This window comes from Nymphalis io, chromosome 10, assembly GCF_905147045.1.
Source record: "Nymphalis io chromosome 10, ilAglIoxx1.1, whole genome shotgun sequence".
NCBI lineage: Eukaryota > Metazoa > Arthropoda > Insecta > Lepidoptera > Nymphalidae > Nymphalis > Nymphalis io.
In genome coordinates, this window is record NC_065897.1 from 3787054 (window position 1) to 3799988 (window position 12935).

The window sequence follows — 12935 nt, forward strand, 5'->3', positions numbered from 1 at the left end:
ATTTCATCATAATCACTTCGTTAGCTTCGGCACTTTTTTGGATGGAATCCATTATTGCCAATATTTTATTAATTGGCTAAATGATTATGAAGAAAAGAATGAATATACTTATATCACTTCTCCTTTTTTAGTTCGTATTTTTATATACTTTACAATATTAGTGCATTAATATAAATTGCATTTAAATAGTAATCTTTGTTTAAATTTTATAATGAATGTTGTTTAAACATTTATAATAATAACTGAGAACAAATAAATTGGGCACTGTTTTAAACCTTTTAATTTTACTTACAAATTTTATACTTCGGTGTTTTCTTTTAAAAAGTGTTATGTAATGAAATTGTATAATTAAACGTTATATGAAGAAACAATTAATAACTTGTCCTTTGTACGAGTAGGAATGCAATATACCGATTATAAGTGAGTCCATAGTCCGACTCGCACTTGGCTGATTTTCGAGTAGCCATGAACACAACCTTTTTTGAGGGCTGGATCCGCGCCTGTATTGTATTAACACAGCAATAAAATTGTAATAATGTATTCATTTAATTTTTAATATAAAGTTTCTCTCAGTGTACATAATAATTATGTTTTAATTATTTAAGTTATATTTTTAATACTAATTTCAATATATTTTTAAATTTTAATCTAATTTCAAGAGTATTCAATTATATTGCTGAGACTAACGCCATCTGTGTCCGCTTAGTTATAATAATTATAAGCAGCTACAATTTTATGAATATTTGCAGTCAGTGTCAGTGTTTTACTTAACCTTATAATTTTAAAGTATAATTTATGTATATAGTATGCATAAGCATAAACAATATTAAATGTTTATTAATGATTATTATATAAATTTCGTCACATACCCAGTCTATGGAAAGTATTCTATTCAATTAAATAAAGAAACAATATTAAGAACTTTTTACAACAATTACATCATAATATACATAAAATAAAATTAGATATTTAGCTAAATAATTCACTTAGATAATTTATTTTCATTGCTTCCTTCCTACAGCACCGAAGAACTATACACCACCTTGTGCAGTACCTACACCTCCTTATTTTTCTGTGACCTCGTGAGAGGCCAGCTAACTAATTGAAAACTTCTAATAAGCGCGATCTATCCTATCTTTGGACATAAAATATATTATAATAATATTTTTTTACAAATTAGTATATTTTATTGTTTTTATTAGAAATTGAGACTAGAAAAATATCATCATCAATTAATAATTAGTTTTGTTAAAAATTAAAATCTTTTGATAGAATATTTAAAAAAAAAAAAACAAATTATATACCTATCTAATTCTTCTATTGAAGTTAAAATTAAAGCTAGCAACACAATTTAATGTCAAGCCGATGACAACTACAAAAATATTGTTTGATATTTCATGAGAAGTGAAAATACTAATCAAGTATTTCACTTTTTCGCTATTTCTTTTTTCAAGTATAATTCAGAAAGTAAGTATGTATTTCGTAATCAATTAGTTTTATGTATTTTTATGAAATCTCTTATAAGTATTAAAAAATATTTTAATCGATTTTATCTTTATTCTTGTAATCAACGTGTCCATTTTGCCGGCAGAATAACCGATCGTAATAATGAGCTGTCCGTTTAGTGAGGAACAATTATCGCAATTAAAAGCTTTCGTAGAATTATGCAGGATACAGCCTCAGATTTTACAACACCCTAAATTATCTTTTTTCAAAGAGTATTTATTATCATTTGGCGTAACTTTACCAACTGTTTCTCATGAAAGTAAGGATGTTCCGGCTTCAGGTGACCGGTATGTATTAATATTTTTAAATCGTTGCTTTAAATCGTTTAAAACGAGTTAATGTTTTAAATTTTATATTTTCAACAAATTTAGTGCCAATGCTGAACCTACTCCTGAACCATGTAAGGCAGGAGTGTCATCCGAAGAAGACTCTGATCCTGAGTCGGATGTTGAACTAGACATGGAAGGTGTGTAATAATTTTTATATAACTTACATTTTGATATAATTAACATAATTTAAAATTGATAATTAAATTGACTTTTATTAATTAGGTGTCATAACAAATTGTGTTATTATAATAATTGTTTACATAAAATATCAGCTATTTCAAAACAACAATTAAAATTTAACATTGTTTGTATTCTATGTGTTCACATCACACTGTTTGAGTTAAATTGTTACACAGTTATTACTGAATTTATGAGGTGGTGGGCACAATTCCATCAATATACAATTACAATTAGAAGCTAGCGGAGCATTAGCTAGTTGTTTGTAAAATGTAAATATTTTTCGACAATTCTACCTCCAGATTCAAATTCACAGGTGTTATATCCGATACATCAGAAGCCAACCAGGAGATGGGTGATCAATTTAAGGAAGTGACAGATGAGGAACGTGATAAGTCTGATGAGAAAAGATCTGAAGCTATGCAAGCATTCTCGGAACAGCGGCTGGATGAAGCTATTGCTTTTTACACAGAAGCTATAAAACTTAACCCACAAAGTGCTTTACTGTTTGCTAAAAGGGGTCAGGTAATATATTACACATTACAAACATTAGCTAAAGTAATTTTTTAGTTTACATATGTTTACTTCATATATTTTATTATATCATATATTTTATATTACATAAATATATATTTTTATTCTTTTTATAGAATAGGAAGGCGGACGAGCATATAGGCCGCCTGATGGTAAGTGGTCACCAACGCCCATAGACATTGGCATTGTAAGAAATGTTAACCATTGCTTACGTCACCAATGCGCCACCAACCTTGGGAACTAAGATGTTATGTCTACATAGACATCTTAGTTCCCAAGGTTGATGCCTGTAATTACACTGGCTTACTCACTCTTCAAACTGGAACACAACAATACCAAGTACTGCTGTTTTGCGGTAGAATATCTGATGAATGGGTGGTACCTACCCAGATGAGCTTGCACAAAGCTCTACCACCAGTATATTTATATGAGCACATTTATTTGCCACAGAAGCAAAGACAATACGGTCGATTGGATGATGTTAAAAATAGAAAGGAGGATCTCTTATTAAAAAAATTTGTAAATTTTTCCACAGTGCGAAATGAAATTTTTCAATATTCAGGGTTATGTATTCTATTTTAAGCTGTATGTGTGTAAATTACTCAGACCATTGCCTTTTATATGTGTATGTTATATACTAGATGCTCCACGTGTTTTCTATGCTCCGTTACTCTGTGGCCTCATAGGTCGTAATATGTTTGACTATATTGATAACCTTTCTCAATAAATTTACACAAACATATAAAACAAAAATATTTTTTCAAATAAACTATGTCTTCAACATTCTGATATTATTAAGATTATAAGAAACTTTTACTTGAAAGTAATCTAAATAAGATACACTGTATTGAGTATCTTTTGCTAAATTTGTCTTTGCACTTAACATGTTTCCATTATCAAAGTTGACTTAATATGCTCTTATCTTTCACATATATTAATGTACAAAAATATTATAATCATATTCACTGAGGGCTCTGTTCACTAAGGGCTCTATCCACTACGGGCTTAATAGGCAAGCGTGCTACATCTTAGACCATGTCGATGCTTAACATCAGGCAAGTCAACGGTCAAACGCTGGCCTATTATTAGTAAAAAAAAAAAAAAAATTAAATTGTATGAATTGTTGTAAGTATATGATAATAAACAAGTAAGCATATGCACTAAACATAGACGCGACCCAGATACAATAGCATCGTAACAATTTCCGTTACCTTTTGCTAATTCGCATGTATAATCTTATTACTGCAGAGTGTGCAAGTTAACTCACTCAGTTTATAGGACAATTTTAATTAGTCAAAGTATACAAATATTACTCAACTAAGTTCAAATTTAAGCACAGTAAACTATCTGCCATCATTCTTATTCACATTAGGTAAAGTGTTTTAAAGTGTGATTTTGTCGCAACGCTTAGCTGCATGTGAACATGACGACACTATATTCTCATGACGCAAGACGCTTTTACTTTATATTTCATTTAGTAAAAAAAGAAAAAATATTTAGAATTTTGGATTTTTTATTTATAAAATGAATATATTTATTTTATTTAATTATATTAATATAATAACATTCATGATAAATGTGTACAAACATTTCACCTATATCACTAAATATTTTGAAAAGAATGAAAATAGTGATGATTGAATATTGCAATAGTAACAAGTCTATAGCACATTTGAGCAATCAGCACAGCTAATATTAAAATTTAATTCATTTCCAGGTATTTCTTAAACAAAACAAGTTACATGCTTGCATCAAGGACTGTACTCAGGCTTTAGAGCTTAACTGTGATAGCGCAGCAGCATACAAATTTAGAGGAAGAGCCTACAGGTATGACTTTATTCTCATATATAATTTTGATTTATATTATTTCCTATCTATTTAGGCAAAGTATTTTATCTAAACATTTTTGAATGGCAAAAACCAATGCTTTGTTACTTTTGGTAATGAATTACAAGAGAATAGGAGTTTAAACTTCAATTTTTTTTAATATATTTTGTTTAAAAAAAATATCTTAATAAAATTGCTTAATGAAATTGATGGAACAACTTTGGAGCCTTTTTGTACCCAATCATCAAAATCTTATCTTAAATAAACTTTATATCAACTAAAATATACTAACTTTTCTAAGTGGCATTAGTTAAACACTGATTTCTCCCTTTCTTACATTATTGATTTGATATTAGAAAGAAGAAGACACAGCATTGTTTAAATAATCACCCGCTAAACAACGTTTATAACAAAGGCTAAAAAATTAATCTATGTACTGTCATTTTTCAATTAAAAAAAAAAACAGAAATCCCACTGACTTTCTTTCGCCGGTTCATCTCAGGTCCAAGAAGTTTATTTCCGAACCGGTTACAAATATGCAATCAATAAGCAAGTGTACCGCTTCTATGTTAAAAGTTTTACTGAGTTTTGGACTTTTGGTTAATCAATCAAATCAATCAATCAATCAACAGCCAATCGTTGTCCACTGCTGAACATAGGCCTCTCCCAAGGTGCGCTAAAGCTCCCTGTCCTCCGCCTTCCGCTACCAGTTGGTGCCCGCCACCTTCTTAAGGTCGTCGGTCCACCTGGCTGGGTTTTGTTTAAGAATAGTTAAAATTTACTTTACGGTCTATAATTGCCTTTATGTCAGTTGATAAATAAAATCAAATAATCATGTTGATAAAACACCTTGCTTAAAAGTATATTACATAAATTTGCTTGCAGAGATGTCCTCGTATGCAATAAACAACGCTTATACTAGGTTACTAATTAAATTAGCAGAGAAAATGTTGTTTGTTGACTTGCTATACCTGAAGGCTGATTCTGCAACAGTAATCACTTTCACTTTCGTACAAGATCTTATATAGAATTGAAAACAATGTTTATATTTTTAAGTAGTCTTCTCAAATTTAAGATGAAAATTCGAAATGTCAAATGTTTAAGTTTATGATTTGGATATTGGGGTTTTTTCCAAAAATATTCTCTTCTTTTCTAATCTTGACTTCTTATAAACTTTTGCCTGCGTCGTTTTTAAAAAATTATAACGAAAAATTCTGTTGTTTTTTTTTAGTTTTGACTCTATATTTGTCTCTGAATATGGTAGGCCTGTTCCGCTAAAGACTTATTTTGGAGTTCTTCAGTGGTCGTATATGAGAAGCTTTTTTTATTGTTTATTTATTAAATAGTAAGTTGGCAGATGTAAGGAATAATACAATGTAATTTCAACGATATTTTAGTCTCTTGGGTAAGTTCGAAGAGGCTTCGCATGACCTCTGCGAGTCGCTGAAGATTGATTATGACGATCAAGCCAATGAGTGGCTGAATCTTGTGAAACCAAATGCTGAGAAGCTACGTCAACACAAACTCAGCGTCCAACGCAAGAAAGAAGAAAAAGAGGTTTATTTTTATTTATTTAAATAGGTAGGCTGACTACCAAGGGGTCATTTGATGGTAAGTGGTCGCCACTGCCCATAGTAATACTGTAAAAACGATTCACCGTTTCTTAAATTATTAATGCAAACACGAACCTTGGGAATTAAGATATTATGCATGTAGTTACACTGACTAACTCACCCTTCAAATCAGATGACAGTAATATTGAGTATTGTTATATGGCGGTTGAATATGCGATATGTAAAGTGGGCGGTACCTACGCAGACTATTGTGGAGAAGTGAATATAAAGCCAAACTGATTGTTTATTATTTAATATTATCTTGTTAATTTATAAACTTAATTCCTACTTCACAATTGAATATAATACTATATTATTTACGAATACATTTTACAATTTGTATCGACATAATGATCAAGTGATCATAATATACAGGTGACTTAAATTACTGGCATTCTTTAAAATAATGATCTCGTTATTTCTAAGCCTTTTATGAAAACTTAATAGAATGCAAATAAAAAAAAATGTATATTGTGTTAGACTTTTGACGGACGTTGGCGTGGTTGGTAGATACTTTCCTTTCACACCGAAGGTTTTGGGTTCGATTCCCACCAAGGAAATACATTTGTGTACATGAACATGTTTGTTTGTCCTAAGTTTGGGTGTAATTATCAATATAAGTATGTATTCACAAAAGAAAAGTAGTATATCAGTTATCTGGTTTCCATAGTACAAGCTCTGCTTAGTTTGGGATCAGATGGTCGTGTGTGAATAATGTCGCAGGATATTATATCATATACTGATCGTCAATTTCATAGGAATACTAGGTACATGCTCACTTTTTATCTATACACGCTGCAGCCTGTCAAGCTAAGTTCAAGCTAACAGAACTGACGAGCAGTACCGTGTGTAATATTACACGAACCATTTGGGTGGCCCAACTTACCACTTACTTGACCCCCACATAACTCAAAAACTATTTTACATAAACATGTCAAATTTGATCTCATAAACAAACCTTAGACGGTTATTTAGATATTAACGTCCAAAATTCGTCGTCATTTTTATCACTGACTGACCTATAGATCAAAACTCTAACCTAGTTCCAGATGACCTGGAAAGTTCAAATTTGGCATCCAGATAGGTAGTTACGTGAATTCAAAGGAAAGAATCACAAACTAGTAAATTTTAATCATTTTAATATAATTTTTCATCGCGCGGTTGTCTCTCGATACCTGACCTATAAGGTTGCGATTTATGTTTTGAAATTCATAGATTTTTTTTCGTAAAAAATACTTGGAATATTTGTGGTTTTATTATTATTACAATTTTTTTTGTAAGTAGATGTATGGCTTTTTTTTATTCTTTATTTAATTTAGGGAGTTTTGTCCCTACACAGGTCCTATAGACGTCAGTCCCATTGTTATGTATGGTTTAAGCAATAGTTTAAATTAAAAGTTAATAATATTTTTAGTATAGTAATAATCGTTAAAAGTAGGTAAGTACATAACTCCGGATACTGAATGGCCAATTCACTCGAAAATTTCAGAGGTACAAGAAAATATTGAAAATAACACAAAAAACACAAATATACCCTGTAAACGTAGGAAAATACAGTATATTAACAAAAACCATTTGATATTAATTTTATTATGAATAAGTACCTACTAATAATTTCTATACAATAAGTAATGATATCCCATCAAAGACATAAATGTGAAATGAGAGCCAAGTTCAATATTATGATATATGCCTTGGTTGTTGACTTCAAAGACAAAAAAAGTGAGATCTAAATGGATGTCAAGTTCGATGGTCAGTCCTGATATTTATTTATAGCAACATAAAATATTTCATAACAACATAATACATATATCATTTCATAACTTAGGATAATATTTTGAAACCTGAGGTCTGACTTGGCTAGGTTTCATATACGAATTATATTATAACCTTCGCAAATTTTAAAGCTGTAAACTGTTATGTTATTCTTCCGAAAATTTGGCTTGCTGGTAGAAACCAGCTATGGAATATAGGGCTCTTCCATGACTGTTTTATTAATAATAAGGTACTCAATAATAATTATAAGCTAATTTAGTAACATATAATATATCGGTGTTGCTTTGTAACAATTCCAAGTACTTATGTCATAATGTAAAATTAATAAGCGATTGTGAAAATTTCAGCACCGTGAGAAAATACGAAGGGCTCGCAAGGCGCAAGAGGCTCGTGCGAAGGCCGCTCAAGAGCAGACTCAGTCGCAGCCGCAGGCCGGCTTCCGTGCGCCCCCTGGGATGGGAGCTTTCGAAAACGTAGACTTCTCTAAACTAGTCTCCGATCGTGAACTCTTTGAAACATTGACGGTATGAAATAAAGTTACTCTATAGATTTTAAACAAAGGAAATATAAACATATTTTCACTATAGACTATGTCTAGGAAGCCTGTGATGTTTTTTATATCAATTGTATTTTTAACCATAGACAATGGTCAGTTATGTCTAGCCACCCTATGTGTTTACATAATGTGATCGGATATAAGTCTGCCTGTAAAACGAATAAAGTGAAAGTGAAAAAAAATGTTAATATATTTTAGCACTAACTTTATTCTGATTCCTATTTTTCCTTATAAGTTCATATATATAAAGGTTAGGGGAAGAGAGATCATCATCTAAAACGCTGTTTATATTTAAGAATAAATCTTTAAATAGAAAATGATTTAAAATATTTGTATGTATTTTGTATGCTCAAAGAAAAAAAAGGTAATAAAAAAGTTAATTCGTTTTAGGACCCAGAAATATCAGCCGCCGTCTATGACGTTTCATCAAACCCAGCTAATTTCATTAAATATCAAAACAACCCCAAGGTAGTTGCTGCCTTAGAATTGTTAAGGAGTAAATTTGGAGCTGGCGGTGGACCTGCAGCGGGTGGTTTCGGAGGTAGATATATTTTTTTTAACTAGATTATCCTTTTTTTATTGCAAAATCATAATTAAACAAAAACTCACTAACAATATAAAAATTTATTATTTGTATTGTACAAAATGAATTCCAGGAAACTTAATTTGTAACCATTCAATTTTAAAAGAAGCCTTACAAACTATTTGAGTTTTTATTTAGAAAATAATAACTATTTTGGACCTATTAAATCTGATACTCAACCTGTAATGGTTGCACCATTCCAGTTCCATTAACCATATCATAAGTCGAGATGGCCCAGTGGTACGAACGCGTGAATCTTAACCGATGAACGTGGGTTCGAACCCGGGCAAGCACCTCTGAATTTTCATGTGCTTAATTTCTGTTTATAATTCATCTCGTGCTTTTCGGTGAAGGAAAACATCGTGAGGAAACCTGCATGTGTCTAATTTCATCGAAATTCTGCCACATGTGTATTCTACCAACCCGCATTGGAGCAGCGTGGTGGAATAAGCTCCAAACCTTCTCCTCAAATAGGGAGAGGAGGCCTTAGCCCAGGAGTGGGACATTTACAGGCTGTTACTTTAACCATATCCAGTTATATCCATGCATGCAACACCACTTGCATATTCATTTAGCTTCAATCATTAGTAACTTCTTAATTAATTCCAGGTTTCGGAGGTGCACCAACTGCTGGAACTAAAACTTCTGATGATGATGTTGGCTTGGATTAAAGACATCCACATTTCGAATATCAAACAATTATTTGAACATTCATAATCAAAGTATGTTATAATTATAATGTATAACACAATTAATAACATTTCTTCTATTGTACTAAGGAAGTACGTTTTTATTATATTTTTTGCAAGATTTTTTTTCGTCTTTAAATTGCATGCAAAATTCCCATCGACAAGCTATTTTAGCAAAAATAGCATATAAATAATGATTTGAAATATAAACGGATTTATTGAAATATCCAAAATATGACTATTTAACAGAATTATATTTTTTTTAACAAAAAAAAAATATTTTCATTTAATATTGTTTAGACATCATAAGTTTTATTGTGTAGGAGTGGCTTATTTTATTTTAGCATTTTTAAAGGTACTCAAGATGTTTAATAAATTGTACTTTTATTTTGCTGGCATTAAATACTTCAACATGAAAACTGCTGTTTTATTACCTGTCATGCCATGCCCACATGCAGTGGAGATAAATTATAAAAACAAATTAAGCATATGAAAATTCATTCTAGTAGCTAGACCACAGATCCCGAGGGTTCAAACCTTGGGTTGGGCCATTAACAAGTTTCTAAACTCAGTAGCAACACAGAGTCTGGAAATATTCCCGTGCCTCGAAAAGCATATAAAGGTCATGCAGCTGACCACTTTCGGTCGATTCGGATTTGACGTCCCATCAAGGTATGAGGGAATAGAGAGAGTATCTGTAATTGACCAATATAACATGCCACACACAGTAAGCTAGTCACTGTTGAGAATGGCCTCTAGGGCTGAAATTGGTTGGGAGGACAACATTGTTTTAAAATAAAAGAATTAGTAACAGATATCTAATTTACTTTCCTTTTAAATAAGAATTTACACATCATTGACTCTACCCCAACCTAATCTTATCTTTTTCTCATGCAGTTTCAACCACGATGGCATTTCTTTCGGTAGGGGATGGGCATTTGGGAATTTTAAGGGAGGTGCAGGAGCCTTAAATGGATCTTCATTTCTCAATTTCCGCAATAAATATTCTTTGTTGATTTGCTTTGGATCTCTGTACTTATCCATGTATAAGTTAAATGGCTTTCTCCTGGGGAACCACTCTTGTGGTCGAATGTATGGTGCTGGGAAGTCATATTCATAAACTAGAACAAAAAAAATATTTAAACACAACATCATAAAACCATTTACACACATATTAAAAAATTTGAAGAGATAAATTACTTGGTTCCTTTTGATTTAATGTTTTATTAAAGAAATCTTTCACAGTTGTATCCCAATCACTTTGGTAGAAAGCAAGTCCTATTGGTGTAATGTTATCTTGGTATTTTTTGTACCAATCTCTAGTACAAAATGTTCTTTCCTCCAAAGGTGATGATGATGTTACTGAAAAAAGAATATATTAACAATTACATAATGAATAGATATATAAACATTTTCTAGTGTTTCATTTTACAACCGTCTTTCGACTAATCTCGCAGTGGCAACAAAGGTTCATTTTACAATTAAGAGGGAGAAAATAAACAAATCATTGGAGTAACCCAACTTCCTTACTAGATTCTCTATGAATTCCTTTACAGAACAGCTATTCAAGTAATTAATTTGAAATCAATGTTAAGAAAACTTATTAATAATGCATATTACTCAATAAAGGTTTATATGGATGATACCAAAGTTTGGACAGTATTCCTTGATTTCCATACAGGATAAATTTTCAATTGAATTTAATTCTCTGTGTAACATGATTTTGGTAAAGAGTTGGATCAATTTAATTTTATTATAATATTGAATTGAATAATAACAAAACTTACTTTTAGGTAAATCATACTTTATCATTCCATCCTGTTTATATAAAACAAAAACATATCGATGGTAACCTGTTCCTTTTAGTGGAAATGGTTGTAAGTAATTAGCTATAACATCCCCCTTTTCGATAGAATTGCCAGGTATATTGGCTATAAGCCAGTGCACATATTCCTTGTCATTTTCAACCAAGTGTCCATCAAGATTGGTTAAAGCAAGTGTCCACAATGTATTACCATCCGACTCATATGAAACATGAGGACTTTGAAGAGCTTCTGCAGGTTTAATTACATTTCCATAATAGACTGGTAAGCAATTACCATCATTTATGTCATAGAATACCTCTAAATGCAATTGAGGTATAAAAAATCCTTCTCCATATAAATGTTCAAATATACCATAATGATCAGCTATTTGTTTTTTATGCATGGGTCCTAGTGATTTAAGCCAGTCCTTCTTAGCTTGATCCATATCAATTTCCAACATGCCTTTCCGAGCCAATTCTTCCATTTTTTTATCATTTTTAACTGTTTTCGATAGCTCCATTCGTTCCTCGCGAGCTTTGGAAGATGTTTTTCTATGAAATATTAATTATGTTTATTGTTATGGATAAAAGAGAGTAATGTTTATTTTATTTATACGATATATTAAGTATTAAACAAGAATAACTAAATAACCTTGTATCAAATACTCACTTCTCTGATGGGAATCCTATATCAATTCTTGCTGTGTACAATTCATCTTTATAATTCAGCTCATCTAATCTTTCTTTTATTGTTCTACATTGTATTGGAGGTTTTCCTCTTATTCTATGGCCCAACCGTATTTGTTGATATTGATTAAAACTATTTATCCGCCAAAAGGAGCGGAAAGTATTCATATTAAATATTGTTGTCAAAAACAAATAAAAAGTGAAATTATAAAAAAACTTTCGATTAAATTTACAAGTAAATAAAATAACTTAATTACATTCAGCAATTAGTGTTATAGTATAACTAATATTTTAATTTGTTAAAAATGTTAAATAAGTAAGGTAACCTCTATCATCTGACTAAATTGACAGTGACAGCGGCAACAGGAACTACTACTACCATATCAATAGAATTTGAATCTGGCACAATAAAAGTATTTCCAAAAATATTTATAAAAATATTTGAAGACGAATTACCTTAATTATAGTAAAATATACTGCAGGTTGTAGCAGCTTTACTAAAAGACATCAATGTGAAAAAATACAGCGTCAAAAACAAGATATTTCATTTTATTATATAAAATATTTCCATAAAGATATAAAAATAATGGTAGACAAAAATTAATTGTTTTTAATGTCTTTATCATATTTTATTTCACCACAGAACGGCGAATATTGTATTAATGACAAACACTACTTTGGAGTTTAGAAAAATAACTTAAATTATTAATGTTTAAAACATAATAATAATTTTTACTGCATAATGACAAAACCAAAAACACGTTCATGGGATATTATATATATAGTTAGCAAATTGTTAGATAATTTATATTTACATAAATTGTCTATCTTGTGTAGGATTTCATAATTATATT

At 30.7% G+C, this 12935-nt stretch overlaps 2 protein-coding genes across 2 annotated transcripts; one reads left to right on the top strand and one right to left on the bottom strand.

Annotated features, from left to right (window-relative positions):
- Positions 1-1351: 1351 nt before the first annotated feature.
- LOC126771319 (putative protein FAM10A4) lies at positions 1352-9992 on the top strand. Its single transcript, XM_050491160.1, has 9 exons — positions 1352-1467; positions 1592-1793; positions 1878-1972; positions 2329-2537; positions 4264-4373; positions 5771-5930; positions 8110-8286; positions 8709-8859; positions 9511-9992. Exons 2-9 carry the CDS (start codon positions 1609-1611, stop codon positions 9570-9572), a joined length of 1149 nt encoding a protein of 382 aa, XP_050347117.1. The 5' UTR covers positions 1352-1467; positions 1592-1608; the 3' UTR covers positions 9573-9992.
- Positions 9993-10398: 406 nt separating this feature from the next.
- Positions 10399-12425, bottom strand: LOC126771316 (39S ribosomal protein L38, mitochondrial). Its single transcript, XM_050491153.1, has 4 exons — positions 12065-12425; positions 11378-11946; positions 10791-10952; positions 10399-10711 (listed from the first exon to the last, which is right to left on the bottom strand). The coding sequence occupies exons 1-4, from the start codon at positions 12247-12249 to the stop codon at positions 10437-10439; spliced, it is 1191 nt and encodes a 396-aa protein (XP_050347110.1). The 5' UTR covers positions 12250-12425; the 3' UTR covers positions 10399-10436.
- Between the last annotated feature and the right edge of the window lie 510 nt (positions 12426-12935).